At 45.4% G+C, this 20244-nt stretch overlaps 1 protein-coding gene across 1 annotated transcript in view; it reads left to right on the plus strand.

Moving 5' to 3' along the window:
- The first annotated feature begins 18307 nt into the window (after positions 1 to 18307).
- The window catches only part of SCGN (secretagogin, EF-hand calcium binding protein), a 48162-nt gene continuing 46225 nt past the window's right edge, over positions 18308 to 20244 (plus strand). The window contains exons 1-2 of the mRNA XM_090037293.1: positions 18308 to 18380; positions 19436 to 19506. Coding sequence (XP_089893419.1) covers positions 18308 to 18380; positions 19436 to 19506 — 144 coding nt within the window. The remainder of the gene's footprint in view (positions 18381 to 19435; positions 19507 to 20244) is intronic.

Consider the following 20244-nt stretch of genomic DNA (forward strand, 5'->3'; position numbering starts at 1 on the left):
CAGTCAGTAACAATGTTCAGCCTCTGCTTTTACAAGGCCCAGGGGCTGCATTCTGCCACTGCTCATTCCCTCCTTGCTCCTGGTCCTTAACTGGGGGTGGAGGGGAAGAGCAAACAGCAGTAGTCTCCAGAGCTGCAAACAGTAACTCTTAGTAGCCCCTATGCCAGTGAAGTAATAGGAATCACAGCACCTGGGGGCTCCCAGCAGGAGCCACACTGACATGCCAGTGAACTCTGAGACCTCGGTGATATCCAGAATCACAGTGAGGGGCTGTGTGGCACCTACACAATGAGCTCTCTTCGGTGCACATGCACCAAAAAGTTGAAGGGGGTGTGGCTGCACCCCTGTCACGCTGATCCGGGCTCTGCCCCTGGTCCCTATGGAATGCGCTTGAACAGCTTCAATGCAAGTTAATAAAACTCAATAACTATGAGTGAGGATAAGGTGCTGCCCAAGAGTGATGTTCAAAAACTAAGCAGATACAACACCAAGGGGTCTGTGGAACAGAAGAGAGTATCCATGTGCCCTCTTTGCCACCTCTTAAGGGAGGCTCCAGGAAACCTAACAAAGCACTGAACTGGCTGGACACTGCTGTCCACAGATTCAATCTTGGCCATTAGCCAGATCACAAAGCTCTACAGGAGGTTATCCTGCTACCAGGTGTGGGATGACCTGGGTGTGCAGGATGGGCTTCTGTTCAAAGGAGCCCTAGAAGTAATCCCAACAAGTTTGAAAGGTGACATCATGAAATAGATGCACTCTGTGTGCCTGGGAATACAGGCATGCTTGAGGTGAGCCAGGCTGTGTATCTACTGGCCTGGCATGGACACCTAATTGAGGATGTACATGAAATACCTTGAGGAGTACAAGTACTTGATTTATTAAATCCCAACTGGACTAAAAAAGGTTGGAACAGGCCTCTTCATTTCAATAAGAGGAACTACAAGCTCAGTGTAGATTAATATTTCTGTGAGGCAAACTCTCTGAAGGACACGCAAGATCCTATGCTCTGGAAAAAGGAGGAGCATTTTGCAAGCTATGGCATAATGATACTTAGACACAAGTTCCACAGCTGATGACAGCAGAGTTCAAGGAGTTCAGCACCACATGGAAATTTGACTCAAGACCTTGTCCCTAGGGTACCCACAAAGCAACAAGGCAGCGGAGCTGGTAGTTAAGGCAGCCAAATGACTGAAGGCTAAGATAATCCCTAAAGCGATCCCTAACTAGTATTGTTGGACAATCACACCCAAAGACAAGATAGTAGTCCTGTGCAAGGACTGGTGGACCAACGATACTTATCATGATGGATAGTTGAGTGCAACCTAGAGGAGTAATGATAATAATACACAGTACAGAGACAAATAAGAGAATGGAAATTACACAGGCAGCCTGCCACAACAAAGGAATTTGGGGTCAAAGACCATTATGCACAGGAGAGTAGGGCTATGTCCAGTCACCAAATAGCGACACAAAGAAATGGCAAAAGGCAATAGGAGCCCACCGTTTTTTCTGAAGTAGTTACAGACTTCAAACAGTAGTGAGACACAATAGAAGCCAGTCATGAAACAGCGGCATATAGCTGGCAGGTCTAGATAGATTTGCACTGATGCCTCAACATAATTCTATTGTCTTGCAAGACAGGCAGATGCCTACTACTAAATTAGAGAACACCTGGCTAGACTGCAATACTGCAGAAAAGCTCTTGGGGTGCTTTTATGAAGCTGAATGAATCAGTAATGTACTCTTGCTGAAAAAAAGTTAATATACTGAATTGTATTAAAAGGAGTTTTGCCAGTAAGTCATAGGAGGGATTCTTCCACTCTGTTCAGTATGCCAGCAAGGCCTCAGCTGAAATACTGTGTCCTGTTTTGGGCACTAGACATTAAGAAAGATGTAGAGAAACTGGAAAGAGTCCAGTGCAGAGCACCAAAAATGATAGAAGTCTGGGAAACATGACTTAGGAGAAAAAGTTGGGAGACCTGGGATTGTTCATCTTGGAGAGAAGACTGCAAGGGGATTTGATATGTCATCAAATATAGAGGGTGGTTATCAAGATAATGATGACATTCTCTGTAGCCAAAGGGGACTGCAACCAGGAAAATTTAGGTTGAATTTTGGGAAGAACTAACCTTGAATGATCATGGAATCTCCATTTGTAGATGCTTTTAAGTGCGGGTCATTTAAATGAAATGAGTTAGGGATGATTTGTCTTGAACAGTTGGCTGAACTACCTGACCTAATAAGATCCCTTCCAGCCCTAATTTTTTGAGATTCTCTGATTTTGAGACTGGGGCTGGGAGCACTTAAATTGAACCACGGCCATCAGCTGCTTTGGTGTGGAAAAGTCAGAAATAAGGTAGCTAGATAAACAATATGAAGTACCAGCACCCAAAAGAATAAATGCAGCAAGGCAGAAACAAATTCTGCACTGCCAATGGTAACACAAGCAGGAAAGGGGGAACTACCTCTATACCCAGGTGTTAAGCTTCTATCTCATCTGTCAGCTCATTAATTTGCTTGGTTTACCTTCCAGCTGTTAGGAAACCAGCATATTTAAAATGCTGTGAAGTCTAAGTAGCTGTAAAAGGTGGTCATGTCTTTCCAGTGGGCTATGTACTAATAAATTGATTCCAACCAGCCAGCAAACACTTGTATAAAAAAACATGGCAATAAAAATCATTGAAAGGAAAGAAGTAGCAATCTGCATGGAACCTAAAAGGAAGAGAACAAGTTGTAGGAAAGGAAAGATGGGAAGAGGTGTCAGGAAGTTTGTGTGTATGCACCTGGCTAAAATGCTACCTGGAGTTGCAGCACACTTGCAGGGAAGAGTTCAACCAAAATAGTTTTTGCAACCATGTTTTTAACCAGCACCAGGTACTTGGAACAGAGAAACCACCAGACTTCAAGCTTTACTTTACCAGAGATCAGTTGCTACGTGCTGGAGGTTATAGCGCACAATTCCCCATTCTGGGGTTTCTTGCACTTTACTTCAGAGTACCCAGTACTGTTGTTCACAGCAGGAAACTGGACCACATGGACTATTGGTCTAACCAAATACAACAGCTCCTATGTTCCTACCTTTTCAGTCACTGAAGCCAACTTGTTCTGAAAGATCAAAGCCAATCAAAGAACATGTGCATTGAAAAAAAAGGAAACAGCATGTGTGAGTCAAATTTGGGGGTTGGGGGTAAAGATCTGGCAATAAAGCAAGGAGCTTTGGCTTTGCTATCCACGTGCTTTAGGACTTTTCTCTACATCCACATCCATTTGCAGAGGTCCCTTTTCCCACAAAGCCCATTAAAGCAAGGACAGACACAAAAAGTAGAAGGATTAACCTTTTTCTGAAACATATGCTTAGTGTTTAAATAAAGACTTCTAGGAGCCACAGGCCACGTTATACTGGCAGAGTTTAACCAATAAGTAATTTGGAGGCACTGGACTTGGACTTGGGCGATCTAAACCTCCTCTATCATAGTATGTGTATGTGACTTTGGGCAAGTGTCTATCTATGCCAGCTGTTCCCAAACTGTGATGCAGGTACCACCAGTGGTACATAGACAACCTATCAGTGGTACGTATTAACAGATTTATTATATATAGTTTATATTGTCAAATTTATATGACAAAAAATTGCTGGTGGTACTTAATGTTGAACTGAAAAATTTGCTGGTGGTACTTAGAATTGTATCTTTTTAAACTGGTGGTGCACAATCTGTCAGAGTTTGGGAACCACTGATTTATGCTTCAGTTGCCCAGCAGTAGATGCCGCATGCTTTGTCTGTTTAAATTGTATAATTTAACTTAAATCGTGTTTAAGTTAGCCTGATTAAATGTGTAAGAAACCAGTCCATTGTTGTGCTGCTGCGCCTGCACACCGCGCCCACATATTGCCCCGTACATAGTATCCTTATGTGTCGGCATATCGCCGCCTACGGCCCTACTGGCCGACGGGCATGCGCGGCCAGCGTGGAATCATCACGTGATTTCAAGTAATTGAGCCCACCAGTAACTCCCGCACTTTTTAACTGCCGCACTGTTCAAATCAGGCCATGAATGGAATGCCTGAAGCTGACTGGGTGAAAGCGCGCCTCAGGGTTGCGACGAGTATAAAAGGTGGTGGCTGACGCCACTCGGGGAGGACTTAGCGAAATCCACCAAGCGTGTAACTTCCACATGCCACGGGGACCGGCCACCCACGTGCCTCCCGCCATCGAAAACTCCCGGTGTACCTCTTCCCCGGTTAGCACATCGGATCCTACGAGCAGTTCTGCTTCACGGTAACCAGTGAACGTTGTATCAAAGCTAAATCTTTGTAAGAAGTCTGCAGCCTGCACCTCTGACGCGGAGTGTAAGTAAAAATAAACTTGTTTGTACCCATATGAGTGAGTTCCCTGCCTGCCTTTATAAGTCCAGATACCTGACGAAAGCACACCCCTTTGTGACCCGCTCGGGGAAGCAACAAAATGAATAGTCTAGGTAAGGCCTCTTCAGGATGTGCAGTGCCTCATAGAGTAGACCTGCAACCTCCACTGAGGTTCTAGTGTAACAATAATAAGTAACCACATACTTGCACCAAAATGCTAAGCTATTGGAATCATCCACCTACCCAGCCTAAAGCTTCAACTTTTTGAAGAAAGATGGAGAAAACTTTGTGGTGCTATATCGAGTAGCTAAGGAAAAACCTCTCTGCTGAGTTAGCAGGAGCTATGCTAGTGCTAAACTTATCTCTCATTCTGTATCCTACAGCAAAATGAGTATGAAGCTCCAAAAATATAAGAACGGCCTTTCCTAACATGAAAGTAATTCTGTCAATAGGGAAGCAAAGATGTTGACTTTAACATCTCTGCAAAGCTGGCCTGGAACCCTTTTTTATGGCTATGCTTCAAGTGTATGCATTTGATAAGCCCAGCTAAGGGAAGTAAAGATTAAGAATTACAGACCTTCCCTTCTTCATTAGAGTGATCATTTAGGTAATGTCATTATGTTGTGAGGTTTTAATAATTCCCAATGCATTCTGCCAGCTGACCCCAGCTGCTGAATCTTTCAGGTAATCATTTTTTGTCTATTTCCTGATAAGTTCAACGGAAAAGGGTAAAAGCTGCACGGGAGAAAGATACATCTCAGGAAAGGCAAGAAATGGGGCTGCTCTCTTAAGAAAATTAATTTGCTTTAACTGAGCATAGGAGTAAACAACTCTGTGATCTCTGCTGAAAGTCACTGAAACAGGGAGAGCAAAATACAGAAGATTTTCTTTTTAAGGTTGCTTAATGCAAAAGACTCAGAAGTTGGCACAGCAGACACATATAGAAGATTACAACATCCACCTTACTGAAACTCCTATTAAATCCTAGCAGATTACTGAAATGATTTATGTCATTGACAACTAAGCCCCAGGGTGAGTAACGTAAATTAACATACTGTCAACACAAAAAAGGAGACAGTTTTTGCTTCCTCAACTACCCCTAACTTCTCACAGCTATGGAAACTACCTGAGTATTACAGCACCAAGTTCAGTGCTATAGACAGAAATTAGCCAGAGGTGGCAATGTGGGATGGGGAGGTACCTTTGCCTCCCCATGGGCAAGCTTGGGAGCAAAACCCCAGATCAGCAAGGGAGAGATTAGGAGACTCTCTGGGATTGCCTCTTTTTCTTCGTCTGGTGCTGCATATGGAGGGAAGAGGAGGAGCACTTGCTCCTTGATTCCTGTTCCACCCAAAGTTTAAAATCAACTGCCTGGCAGTGGCAACAGCATTTCTAGTCAGGCAGTGCTGAAGGAGTCATTTGACTTCATGGCTCACTGTAATCCACCTGATCACTTTTAAACTCTTCATTCTACAGGTGTTAAGAACCTTCTCTTCTTTTTAAGGGTCTTGATGTTCCACCAACCAAGCTAACCTTTCTTCTGCAATCCAGCTGTCTGTTTCCTGCTCCTGGTAATGGAGCTCCTATTTCACAGCCTTGCAGATCATTTCTAACTCATTCCAATGAAGTTATATTTGTTTTTGCTTCAATCCTACACTGCATACTACAGCCCTAGGCCCCTAGCATATTAGTAAACCTTCTAGTTTACTTTGAATTGAAGAAAAATGTATGGTTTTTTTAATGTGTGATGATGCACCTCACCATCTCCACCCCCATTTTCAAAATTCTAGATATGCCCAAGTCCCTAGCCTTCACTTCCTGAGCCGATAGCCCCAATCAGGTATTAGCCTTTCTTACTGATCACTCTCTGCAGCCCCCTGTTCAGAAAGGGAGGAGATTGTTTCTCCCCACAAGCCAGTGATAGGGGCAGGATCTTGACCTCACCATAAGCCCTGGGTAACAGTTTAGTAAAGAGTGTATAGGCTGGCCTCTGACAATTGTGGTGATAACAAGGAAAGGTTGGTGATCTATTGCTAGAAATAAAGTATCTGATGGGGTCAAAATGTGGTCATTGTTTCTTTTAATGCTGCTTGTCCTATCCCAACTTCCATTCTGGCCTTCATGCCAATTGATTCAGCTATCTGGACTGATCTCACTGATTTGGGAAGCTAATGTCATTCCTGCATCTGTCATTTTGTTCTCTTCTGGGGAGTCTGTGCTCAGCTAAGGGTTAACTTCTGTCCTGGGAGCTGGGCACTGAATTTGGCCTCTTTTCCCCTGTGGTAAACAAAGTAGCATGAAGCCTGGGGAACAAGCTGGCCAAAAACAATATAGTCATAACCTCTCTTTTTTTGTTGTTTGCAGATTATCTACAGATCTGGACATTTATGCATACTGTTATCCACAATCATTTGATGAATCTCCCATTCAAACCTACTTCAGCCAGTGGTTTGATTACAAACTACTTACTTTGGTTATTCTTTTGAGAATTTGCCATTGGCAATTCATTATGGGGATTATGTGACTGATTATCTAAATTATGTGATATGGCTTCTGTTCCTTAATTGGATGACTCCCAAACCCACTAAAAGTTTTCAAGATGGCTATGCAAACCCTTCCAGTATAAATACTCGTGCCTATTTTCACATGGGACCTAATCCAAATCCCACTGAAGCCAGTATGTATTTATGGCATTTCCTCTTCTTGCAAGCCAAAAGGTGCTTGTTAAATTGGACTGGAAAGTCTGTGGAAGCAATAGCTACAGTTGGAGAGAATTATTTGTTGCCAGCACTCTTCCCATCCCTGTGCAAGAATTCTTGGTTAAGATGCTCTGTTTTCAATCACAAATACAAAGACAACATACTGGGAGAGCCCCAGAAGGAGGTATTAGCTAATTTTTCCTTTCCCCTATATCTCAATCTGATCCAGTATTATTAATCTGTACCCAGATTTTTTTAGTCAAAGAAATGGTGAAAAAAACCATTATTTTCAATTTTCTCTCAAGGTGCACTCAAATCCCTCATTGCTCTTTATAATAGAACTAGCAAATTGCCTGTCAAGAATGACGGGGCAAGGGGGGACAAAGGCCTGCATCCCTCTTGCCACCCCCGCCTTGGGCCAGGGCTGGGCTGTGGCTGCTTCCTGCCTCCCTCCCCTCCCCTCCCCCCCACTCCAGGGGCTGTTTCGGGCTAGGGCCAGGGCTGAGGCCTGGGCCACTCCCCACTTCCCCCTACCACTTCAGGCGGACACCGTTCCCCCCCTCCCCCCTGCAGCTTTGGGCCGGGGCTGGGGCATGGGCTGCGTCCCATCTCCCTCTTGCTGCTTCAGGCTGGGGCCCCACACACACAGGCTGGGGCTGGGGCCTGGGCTGCTCCCCACCACCCCACCATTTCAGGCGGAGGCTGGAGCTGGGGCCTGGGCCGTTCCCTACCCCCCCGCCACCGCTTCGGGCCAGGGCCTGGGCTGCTCCCCACCTGCCCCCTTTTGCTTCAGGCTGGGGATGAGCCATTCCCCCACTCCCCCTGCTGCTTTGGGCTGGAGTCAGGGCCACTCCCTGCCTCCCCTCTGCCACTTTGGGCTGGGGCCAGGGCTGCAGTCATGGTTGCAGCAGGGTGCAGGCACCAGTAACCCCCACTCCCCTTCCTGCTCCCTCCCTCCCCTGTTCCCTGCCCATCCCCTCTCTGCCAGCTGTTGGGGGCGGGCACTGGCCCCAGCTTGAAAGAGCAGACCCAGAGGGGTGAGGCCAGCACTGCTGGCCTTGCCCTTTGCTCCATCACCTCCATTATGGCGGCACTCTGATCCCAATCATCCCCTTCTGCCTCCAAGGAGCAGGGGAGGGGGGCAAGGCCAGGGGAGCTCCCCTCCCCTTGCCTCGCCCCTTTCCCCTCTGGCCCCTCAGTCGCCACTGTCATGGCAGCGCTCCACTGTCTGTCCCTGTCTGTGTAGGGGACTCTGATTGGCTGCTGAGACAGCCAATCAGAGAGTGAAAAAGCATTACAGACAGACAGATCAACAGACAGATAGACTTAGGCTTTTATAATATTAGAATGATTTCTGAGAATTTACCCAAACCTACATAAGGACCAAAAAAGCATTTCTTGTGCTTAGACATTTAATTGCATTAATCTGAAAATAAACCAATAAGCAAACATCTGAACTAGCAGTCTGCCTTTCTGAAGCCTTAATGGAAAAAAAATCTCATCCTGCCAACTATTATTAATTTATCTTTACAGCCATTTCTGAATAAGAAGGGGAGACAAAAGCTGTGTAAAATTCAAAATACTTACCTTTGAAAATGCATGATACAATGAAAAGAAATGTGTTATTTCAGCTCCATTCTTCTGGGTGTAGTTTTAATAACAATCAGTTCGCAATCTTACTCCACAGCTTTTGTATAATGCAGAGACTGGAGAAAATCTTTTTGTTTTAAGATTATGGCATTGTACAAGAAGGGTTTATGGGAGCACTATTTTAATCTAAAATAATCCCAGTTATGTTTCATATATCACAGACCTTTAATCCCTGGCTTTATTTAATTTCTCAAAAAAAAGAAAAAGTACCTTGATTCTGCTAAGTAAATACACAGCAGATGGATTTGTTTGTTATTTTCATACTAACTCTAGTAAATCCATCTTTCAATATACATTTTAAAGCTACTGTGCTCTGAAGAAAAATCTGGTGTGAGCCTCTTCCTCTTTGAGCCAAACACACATTAGAACCTCTAAAGTTGTTCTGTGTCGCACTTAAAGCAAGATGTCAAAATAATGTGTGATGGTTCCCCTTTCCTGAATACCAGCACATTGGGGCTGGAGCAGCAGTAAGGTCAGAGGACATGAAGGTTGGTAATCATGGCTTCTCACATACTTCCCTTGCTCATAGAATTCACCCAATTCTGTTAGGCTGGAATTGTATTGATGAAATAGCTCAAATTTTGTTCAATCATTTATAGAGAGGAGTCATCCTTTTTGCCCCACAGTGTTCCCTAGTGACCACCCAAGTTACACTAGCTCATCGTTAAGAGGAAAGTTACACTTGCCCCTCCATGCACATATAACTTTAGAAATTATGGGCCGGCCACATTCTGATAATCTTTGCATTGAAAAGGAAATCAGTCCAGAAGATGCCTCCATTCAAATCTGTGAGACCACTCTGGTTGCAGGTAAACAGGTGCTCACCATGAGAAAAGATTTCAGACTCTTACAAGACTCCATGCCTTGTAGTGCAGACTGCACCAATTGCACCTTACATGATAAGCAGTGTTTAACAGTTGATGTCACTGTTTAACAGATGTATGTTGCTTCAGCATCATCTGGATTGAGGTTAACCACCTCAGTTTTTGCAAGGATTTTTATATAGTGTCCCATGCTATTAGAGAGCTTAAGGAAATGTGGAATATCATCTCCAAACTATTGCTGGTCATTCCATTAGCATCTCAGCCTTTCCAGTGTTATGGTATTCTTTTTCTATTTAATGATGATTTTGTCTGGGGTTCAAGAAGTCCCAGTCATGTTTCTTGTGAAAAGAGATGGACGGTGGACATGGTTAACAGTTGAGGAGACTGGTGTCACATTTTTAGCTAATAAGTGGGTACAGCAGGATGACCAGCATCCTCACACTCCCTTGGTAATAGTCCTGAACTCAGAGCCAGATGGACCACCAACTCTGTGGGAAATGGGTTACTGTATTTACTCACATACTGCATGCACCTTTCCCCAAAAAAATCAGCCCTTCAAAATTGGGGTGCATAGCTTAAGCAGGGAGGTGATTTTTCTTTGCTTGAATAGAAGCAGGGTGGAATAATGCAAACAGATACATATAGCATATGGCTGCCAAGACGGCTGCCACTTGCCTCTGGGGCTGCAAAGAACAGGAGTGGAGTACTGTGTTTAACCTTCTCATAGTCACTGGTGATGTAGTCTTCTTTTTTGCAATCCCTTGCAGTCAAGGATCATTGTCTTCCATGATTGTTTTATCTGTGTGTCTGAAGATGGCTGATGAGGCCTATCAAGGATTGATAGACTCTGCTACAGCCAGACATGTGTTTCTATGTGGGGTGGGTGATGCTGGTTTCTTGATTTGGTCTGCTGCTCCCACTTTTCCATCTACTATTGTTGTTGTGAGATTTCAAAATACTGAATCCTTACAACAGACTCCTCCTCCATTTGGGGCAGTTCTGGGCAATAGCCTTCCATGAGTTGACATTGATGTTGCATTTTTTTAAGTTGGCCTTGAGAACATCCTTGAAGTGCTTTCTCTGCTCTCCTCTTGAGCATACGCCTTAGCTGAGCTGGGAGAATAAAACTTGGTCCAAGAGTCTGGAGTCTACCATCCTTATGACAAGTTGTGTTTGCTTGCTAAAGGATTTTAACATTGGTGTGTCTGTCTTCTTACTGGATTTGGAGTATCTTCCACAGACAGCATTGATACTACTTTTCCAACAACTTTAGATGGCACTTTTGTGTTGTCCATGCCTCAGCTGCATATAGCAAGGTAGGGATCGTGACTTCTTGATAAACCAGGAGCTTGGTTTTGGATCTGACATTGTGATATTCTAACACCTATTTCTTCAGGCATCCAAAGGCTGTACTTGCATATTTGAGGCGATGTTGAATTTCTTCATCAATGTCAGCCTTCTGTGAGAGACAGCTTCCAAGGTGATCAGTCCAACACTCATCTGCCTCTAGCATAGCTCAGGTAATGTGGGCATCTTTGCAATCCCAGGCATGGACAATGACATCGTCAATCAGGTGTCAATGCTTAGATCATGGGGGTTGCTATGATGTCATTTTTCTGGTGGAACAAGGTGTTCGTGATGGTGAGTCCATGTTCCATGCAAGAGGAGGATAGCACTGGCGTTGACCTTTCCTACTCCTTCCTTGCTGATGGTTCTCTATCAAAGGTTAGAGTCCCTTCCAATTCTGGTGTTGAAATCATGAAGAAAAATAAGTCTGTCTCCCTCCAAAATGTCAGAAAGGATTTGGTCAGGGTTGGCATAGAATTCCTCTTTGGTTTCATCAGCATGTCAAGAGTCAGGGCATATGCCCTAATGACAGTGGCATATTGGCTCTCTGCTAGTTTCAGACAGAGATTCATAAGGTACTTATTCCAATAGGGAACTCACTGAGTTGGTTTATGAGTTCATTCTTAATGGCAAAAACAACTCCATGAAGTCAGCATTCTCCTTCCTGTTTACCCTTCCAGAAGAAGGTATAGCTGCCTCCATGTTCTTTGAGCTTTCCATCTCCCACTCACCAGGTATCGAAAATGATGATGCATCTTCACTGGTGTTTTCAACCATGGTAAAGGTGATCCTACTGGGTGTGGTTATCCAGTCAGGAACAAGGTAGACAGGCTAGGTTTAGGGCACCTTTTCTAGCTCCCTCCCCATGTGGAGTGAGCAGAGCAGATCCTGAAGAGGGCTGCTCACTCTGTTACAGCTGCTGAATTGCACTCATCTCATCCAAGTGGTAGATGACCTTCTTGTAACTGCTGCCTTTGTGCCAGTTCATAACAAGGAGCTTCCAGACCTCACAATTCTGTTCCCATTGCCATTAGCTGGTTGCCAAAGGGTTTGAGGAATGTGCTGGAAAAGCTGTTTTCACAGAAGACCCCTGTGCATGACTTCTTTTATCATGGAAAATCTGCTACAGATCGGCTTCCACACAGCTCTTGACAGAACAAGACTTTGATCAAATGGCAAGGAGACCAAGACAACTGAGGATCTCATTCCGCTGAAGGATTTATCTGCCTTCACAGCCATTGAGATTCTAACATCTGCCTTCTCTGCCATTGAGAACTTCTAAACCCATGGCTGGGGATTAGGCAGGTTTATTATAGTGGCAACCTGTACTCGCCATGTCACAGCACCATCAAAAGATATATGTGGCTTTTCAGGAAGGAAACCATTGCCATCTGCTGTTCTTACCACATCCTGGTGGTACCACCACTGCTTGGTCCATGACTGCTTATTTGTCAGACTTACTCCTGCTTATTTCACAACTACCCTTCCCTGAAGGTCATATCCACAACCTGTGGATGCACTGGGCATCAGTACAGCTCCTCCACATATACCCAGTGGTGATACAGTAGCTTTTGACTGAAAAGCCATTGAGCTGGGTGAGTGAGCTGCTGCATGCAGCCTGTAGTATCTTGATTAGGTTTGTGATATGGAAACAACACTGTGTTATTTACAGAAATGTATATAAAGAACTATTTCCTGTGAACAAATATCAGTCTTACTAGTGGCCCTGGAAGGTTCTGGGACTAGTCTTGTTGCTGTCCTGCCACACCAGGAAGTTCCTGCTGCCTCACTCGAACTGTCTCCTGAGATGCCACACTTCCTGGACACTTACACTATACTGTCAGCTGTTACTCAAAAAATCTTTCTTTCTACATTCTGGTTTCTTAAACTAAGGTGTGGGTTTTACTTTGGAACATCTGTTATGCAAGCAAATGTAGTAATTTAAACTGTGTATCCAATCATACCCTTTCTGACCGATGCTGTCAGTGAGGGTGGTGCGGTTTGTAATGTAGATGATTAGCCACTGATACCTGAACCAACTGACTGATGCCAAGCCAACTTATGTTGTTCCAAAGATTCCCAGTGACTTCAGTGGGCTTTGGATCAGGCCATAAAACCACTGAACTTGTTTCACAGAATAATCCTTGATTTTGAGGGATGCCTCTTTCTTTCTTGTTCAAAACTGTTTTAACCACGTAACCAATTACCAGTATGGTTTAAGACAGGGGTTGATCACATATGGCCTGCAGCTCAGATTTGTCCTGCAAAGCCATCAGATCTGGTCTGGAGTCATGGGGCATCAGCAGCATTTGACAGTGGTGGGCTGCACTCACTGGCCTGGGTAACAGGAAGGGTGGCAGCAGCGGCACCTGGGCCCCAGGGTTGGCCAGTCTCAATTCAAGCTGGGTCACTCTGGCCTGCTGCCAGAAAACTGTTCCCAACAGCTGTTTTGGAACGCTGCTAAGACAATGAAATCCCTTCCAGTGGTACTGCACCACTGATTAGGATGTGCTTACGCTTCCAAGCATTTTGGTTCTCATTTCATGTATTTAATTTCTCTAATCTATTCTCTGAAGTGCAGACACACGTGCTCTTAGAACTGTCATAATGGATGTATTTAGAGGCAAGTTGTATGACCAGCCACTTAAGGGCTTGGGAAGGGGCGATAGTAATCAAGGGCATGTCACTACTCCCTTAAGGCAACACTGTACGTGATGTTGTGATGATGGTGCTCCCTCCATGCTGATGCTAATGCATGGACTAGAAGACCTGCTGCTATTGATATCATGTTCAGTGGGAGATGGATAAGAAACAGCAGTACACAGAGCAAGCACTGGCTCTGTTGGTATTAAATCATGCATACATCCACCCATTCTCTATTGAGGATCTGGCACCAGAATGTCTCTGGCATAAGAAAGGAAGAGGGGTCTGAAGCAACAATTCTTCTCCGTGCCTCCAGCAGGGAGGATGTGCTCAATTACAGCTCCATTTCCTCTCACATTAATCGGGATGGGACAATGGTATTTCCCTCCACTGCTGTATGTTGGCACATTCTTGGCTTTGAAGTACAAAGAAGCTGGTCATGCAGGTTCTACCTGCCTCTTTTCTCTCTCTGCAGGGTGGTCCATGCACCAAACTTCCCCTTCTCTGGCTTGTAAGTCTAAGATGCCAGCTGAGGGTTCCACGTGCATCTCTGTGTCAGGCAATAATAAGGAGGAAGGCAGAAATGTTGGACATGAAGTGGGAACTAGCAGTTAGGGGTGATGATAAAAGCTTTGCCATTGGGCAATGGCAGCTCAGGCAATGGGATGGACTAGCAAACAAGGAAAGCCTGAATCAGGTTGGTCAAATTTCCATCAAACTTCATGGACTTCATCCCAATTGCATTCTATAGGCACTTCCCACAAGGCTTATAAAAGAGTATTTTAGTACTACCATATTTTTATTTAGGTGAACTTAAAAGGAGCTTACGAATACCAAAGTTGTTCTACATCAGGGATATCTTCTTGTAGGAAGCCTGGGACTGCACATTAGCATGAACCATGCTCCCCTTTCTTCCCCCACCCCCACCCTGTTTGTTGGGGTAGATGTGTGAACAGCCCCTCCCTCCCCTGTTGTTCCCCCACCCTCCTGCTGCTGTTGCAGCTGGAGTAGTGGCCAGGTAGGAGCCTGGGGGCCACAGATTATGCCGTCTTGGGCTGCACATGCCTCACAAGCCACCAGGGAGACAGCCCTGTCCTACATCATTCAAAATGGGTGTCAGTAAATGATTACGGAAAAAGACAAACTTTGAAAAGTTGACTTATAAATAGCAATACAAATCATAGGATCCTGGGAAAGTTGGGCTGGAAGCAGGTTTCACAATGTCATCTATTTCAGCCACCTGCTCAAAGCAGAATCATTCCTGACTAAACCATCCTAGACAAGTGTCTGTCTAATCTGCTCTTGAAAACTTTCAAGACTGGAGATCCCACCATTTCTCTAGGTAGCCTGTTCCAATGCTGGACCAACTTTACAGTCAGAAAGTTCCTCCTTCCCCTGCTGAAGGTTGAGGCCACTGCTCCTAATCCTGTCCCTTACAGCCACAGAGAAAAAGCCTGTTTCCATCCTTCAGGGAGGCAGGTAGTGGAGAGGCAGTAGGGGGGTAGGCATTGGGGAGGGAGGTGGTGACAGAGGAGTTTGGGGGGTAGGTAGGAGGCTCAAGCAGCTTGACCCCTGCTCCTTGCTCCCCTCTTGCTTCCCCTGTCAGTCCCCGCAGCCACTTCTGCCTCCTCATCTACTCCTGCCTGCCTCACCTCCCCCCCACCCCACCCACCCCCAGCACCACTTTTACTCTGGCTCTGGCAGGCTCTTCTTCTGTTCCAGCCTAGGACATGGAGCATGTGTTTGCTCTGTTTCCAGCTCAGCCCAGCTACTGGGATGGGAGTTATGGGGGTTGGCCGGGGTGGGGCAGAGGAGAGGACAGAGGCAGTGACAGGGATGCAGAAAGGGAGGCAGAGGCAGTAGGGGGATAAATGGAGGCAGCAGAGGGGCAGGGAGCAACTGCAGCTCCAGCCCTAGTCCCAGGTGGGGTCAGAGCCAGAGCTGCAGCCAAAGCAGCTACCTACCCCCTTGCTGTATTATATTTGAATCCAGGATGAGAGGACTTTTTCCCCCAAGCTAAATGGGGAAAAACCCTTGTCTTGGATTCAAGTAAATACAGTAAGTCAGTGACCTGATTAGGGCCTGTGTCACCCTTTTGTGGGGGTAGACAGGTCTGGAATCATGGCAGGGCTGCATGAACAAGAGAAGGAATGACTTCCTCCCCACTGTGTCATTCCTCTAAGTTCATAGAACTTCTCTTTACATGTTTTACAGAGCTTAGGACCTGCAAGGTAGGACCAAGCACACCCAAGGGGACTGCCACTCTGCAGTCATCACCCAGGGAAACTTTATGGATAATTTACAATGGACCTGAAGGGGATGTTCAGGAGCAGTCATGGTCAGAAATATGAGCCTAATGGAGGCAAGAGAGGACCAGGAGGCTACTAAGGGAACCATGCACAGATAATGAAATACCCCACTTTTGTGACAGTAGGGAAGGCAAAGGAAGCCTTCCCCAGAGGTGTGATCCTATAGAAATCAATGAAGCTTCCAGTCCTGCTGGTGAGAGAAACTGGATTGGAATCTACCTCCAAGCTGAGACTACCTGATGCAACTGTCTGCCTTTTCAACTAATGCCCCTATTGCCCATGCTCCTGCTTCATGCTGAGTAACTTTGGCTGAGGTCTTTACATGTGGAGGTGGCTTTCAGCCTAGACACCACATTTAGCATTTCAAAACCCTTTTGTCTGGAATACAATGGCAACCACAATCACTTGACTAGGGCATAGCTGTAATAAAACAGCTCTCCTGCTGCTAAATAAAAGCCTCAACTCTTGGGTAGCTACATTTCCCTTTACAGACTTACTTAAAGTAACCAAATTTTTTTTGGTCTCTCCCCCCCACTCCCCTCTAATTATTTAAAAGGTCAGGAAGTCATAGGTATGATCCCCTAAAAGCATGTGCTGTACAGACACAGTGTTCTCTATCTGAACTGCAGCATTTCCTAGGAAATGAGTCAGGAGTTTCAAAACTGAGCACCCAGCATGAGCGTCCTGTACTTAGCACTTCCTTAGATGGCAGGCAAGATTTCCTAAAGTGTTTGGCATCCAACAGTGCATCATGTCTAGCTATAAATTAAATCAGAGGGAATTGGTGTATGATGAGCTTCTGCAGTGGGAAACCTAATCCTTAACTACTCCCCTAAATATGGATTTAGGACTTTGGTCTAAAGCTGACTGAAGTCAATGGGAGCCTTTCCCTTGTTTTAAGTAGGCTTTGGATCACAGCCTAATTTTAGGCACCAATTTTAACTGGTCTTGACTGTGGACTTCTTTCATTCTCAGCATTGGTTCTACCTTAATTTCATTTTGCAATGAAAATGGGCCCCTGGCAGCTGTTAAAGTAATCATGTCTTAAAGTGTAACCTGGCCACACAATCAGGCAATTAATGGCATCATAAAACATAAAGACAGCTACAAAATTATTATACAAAATGTGTGTAATAATTTTGTGGTTTGCTTCCATTGCACCTTAAAATAAATATGTGGCAGGGTGGACCATACTAAGGTCTCCTACTGGCCCTTGTGCAGTCTCTGCCAACTGAGATCATCAACAGCACTGAGATCACACTAGGATTCAAGGTACTTAACACTTGTTTAGGGGGCTGGTTTTATTGAGGTAGTTATTGGCTTAAGGCTGAATTAGTTCTAAATTCCAAATCAACTGTGCTGAGCTCAGTCATTCAAGACTGTGTGGCTCTACCACTGAGCAAGTCTCCCCCTTCCCAGACCCATCAGTCTGGGATTTCAGAAACTCCCCAAATCCATGGCCGGCATCCTACATGCAGGCGCTAACCCCCAAACCATTGGAGTTTGATGTCCCTTAGTCATGCTTGCTCCTAGTCAAAAGGCTGAAGGAATAAGTCAGGGGGAAAGCAAAACACAGTCCCCTATTACCACAAAATTGTGCTGTTGAGTTTCCTCCATTTGGGAAACTCGCAGGGGTCAGTCTGCCCAGAGCACATTAGACAGGCCTCACCTTGGAAAAACCTGTTGATCATGGGGTTTTTTTCTTTTGCAAAACACACACACATGTAAATATATATATATAGAGAGAGAGAGATCTCTACCAACCTGTCTTGTGACTGCTGTTGTTGTTGATCATAGTGAGATTTGAGCATGGCAAGTACACCTGTGCTAGAGCCAGCTCAGATAACAAGAATAGTAGAGATAAGGTAGGGTATCACAACCATCAGCACTGGCTACTAACCAGGGAACTTACCCCAGGGTCCTAGTGGACTTCTACTCTAGTTGCCCAGCTGCTGTGCAGAAGCTTGTGCCATCACCTAGTCCCTGCTGTTGTCACCTGTGCAGGCTCAATTTATGCTAGCCTGGGTATGATGGCTTCCCTGTGCTACCATCATACTGTCCTTTTGCTGTGTTGCCCTATCATCTTATCCTAATCAGTGGTCCTTTTCCACCCCGCTGGACACAGACCCCAGGACTGGGGCAGCTCTTCGACTTGCAGAGAGAAAAAGTTTCAAGGGGGGCGGGGGGAATTGCTGGGTGGGCTTGCCGCCTCCCTCCCTCCCTCCCCATGCCAGTCAGCAGTAGAGGGCGAGGTGAGGCAGAGCCCAGCAGGTTTCAAGCCCAGTTGGTGTCGGGGAAGGCTTGGCGTGTGCCCTGGGCGGGGAGGGAGGGCAGCTCGGGCCCTGATAGGGTGCAGCCCCCCAGAAGGGGCAGGGGCTTGGCGGCGGAGCCCCTCGCTAGCCCGGCCCCTCGCACCTGCGGGCGGCGGGAGCAGGAGCGCGGCGGGTCCCGGCGGCTCTGCCCAGCACCATGGACAGCGGCCGGCTGCAGCAGCTGGACGCCGCTGCCTTCCTGCACATCTGGCAGCGCTTCGACGAGGACGGTGAGAGCTGGGTCGGTCCCCGCCTCGCCCGGGGCTGGGGGGCTGTGCATGGACAGGGGTGCCTGCTCTCCGGGGTCAGTGTGTGTGTGTCCCTACCTGCGAGGCGAAGGTGTCTCAGGGAAGTTTTCAAGAGCCGCTCAGATAGTTGACTGGGATGGTTTCGTCAGGGATGATCCTGCCTTGAGCAGGGGTTGGATTGCCAGACCTCTTGAGACCCCCCTCCCCCTGCCCTGGTTTATGAATGTATGGAGATGTGTGTGCAGTGCCCTTTTTTACACCCATGCTGTGCGTGACAGGCAAAGTTGGGGACTGTAGGGCAGGGAAAGAGCTCACCAGGTCACCGTGGCATTGTGTGTGCTCTTGGTGTTAGCCTTTTTTTGTCTACCCTAGCAGGTGTGACTTGCATCAGGGTCTTCATGCATCTCTTTGTCTTGTGATGTCCTTTGGAAGTTGCTGTGTAACTTTCCGGATGTCCCACAAGCAGTCTGATGCCCTTGCCACTGCACGATGGCAAACAGGCTAAATATTTCACAGCAAAGATGATTTTTCTCTAACCAAGCTTTCCCTGAGCAGCTGCTATTGAGATGCTCAGCGCCAAGCAGCTGAATCAGACCTTCCTGGAAATCCCATGTTTTACAGGGTGGATTTGATCTATAAAAGTAAAACTCTTTTTAGCAGACTTTGCCTTACAGAGAAGGCAGTCAGAGCACAAATGTTTATGAAGAACATGTCCCCTAATATCTCCTGCTGCCCCTCCTTTACATTTTTGGTTCAGGTCTGGTGTTAAGGATACAGAAAGTCCAAAGTAAGTATTACATGAAAGGATGTGAATTCACAGCAGGACCTTCCAACTTTAGACAAGGTGTATCTTGCCTTTTCATGTACTTGTGTGGATACATCTTTTTATGAACAGAGAACACTGCACCTGTTTGACACAGTTCCCCTAAACACAGAGATGATTTTCTCACCAAAGTTGTCATTTTCTGAATTTGTAATAATGTAATTATTACATCGGTAATAATATCTGATGAGCAATATGTTTTAATTGTGTTTAGATAATGGTTACATAGAGGGGAAGGAGCTTGATAATTTTTTTCATCATCTGCTGGAGAAACTGGGTCCAGATGTAAGTACTGTCCCATATTATATGTCTAGCAAGATAAGCACTGTTAAAGGTCATGATGTTTAAAGAGGTTTTGTACTCATAGCTGTGACTGTTAGTTTCCTTAGTGACACAAGGTAGAGAGCTTATTTTTTTCCTAGCAACAAAGTGGGGCTTAAACAGGTTTTATAACAGGTGCAATAACCTTAAAGGTACGATGCTTTTTTTCCCTTCAGTCCCACATCTGTCACCTAGTACAAGGATATAATTGTTGCACACTAAACAGTCTGTCTTAGGAGGTATGAAAGAAATACTGTTTAGTGCCCTTGGATAAAATCTAACTAAAAAGTCTGGTAACCTTTAGTTGTAAAGGGTGAATTGTAGCAGGTGTTTCTCCTTTATTCAAAAGAGTGCTGGTGAGTTTTGTTAATATGTCAGTTACTATGCAGCATTCTCCTGTCGTTAATTTTAACTAGTGTTTTTGTAGAGTATACCTACATTCTCAGAAATGGTTACAAGGCAAATATTTGGGCCACTGTGTTGCTCATAAGGTCAACACTTGCAGATGTCAGGGAGGTTATTCTGTGTTTTATAGCTCTTTTCCATACTGTTTATCAGTACTTCTTATCTGTTACTGTCCACAACTCAAAATGTACAAAAAAGTTAGACAAATATCTTCATAATTTGTTTTCCGTATCAGCAGTTCACACTTTGCATTTGAATGTCTCTCTAAGCTAAAAAAATCCTGTTATTCAATAAGCC

Source organism: Crocodylus siamensis, chromosome 3 (genome assembly GCF_052110815.1).
Source record: "Crocodylus siamensis isolate JL-2025a chromosome 3, ASM5211081v1, whole genome shotgun sequence".
Taxonomy (NCBI): Eukaryota; Metazoa; Chordata; order Crocodylia; family Crocodylidae; genus Crocodylus; species Crocodylus siamensis.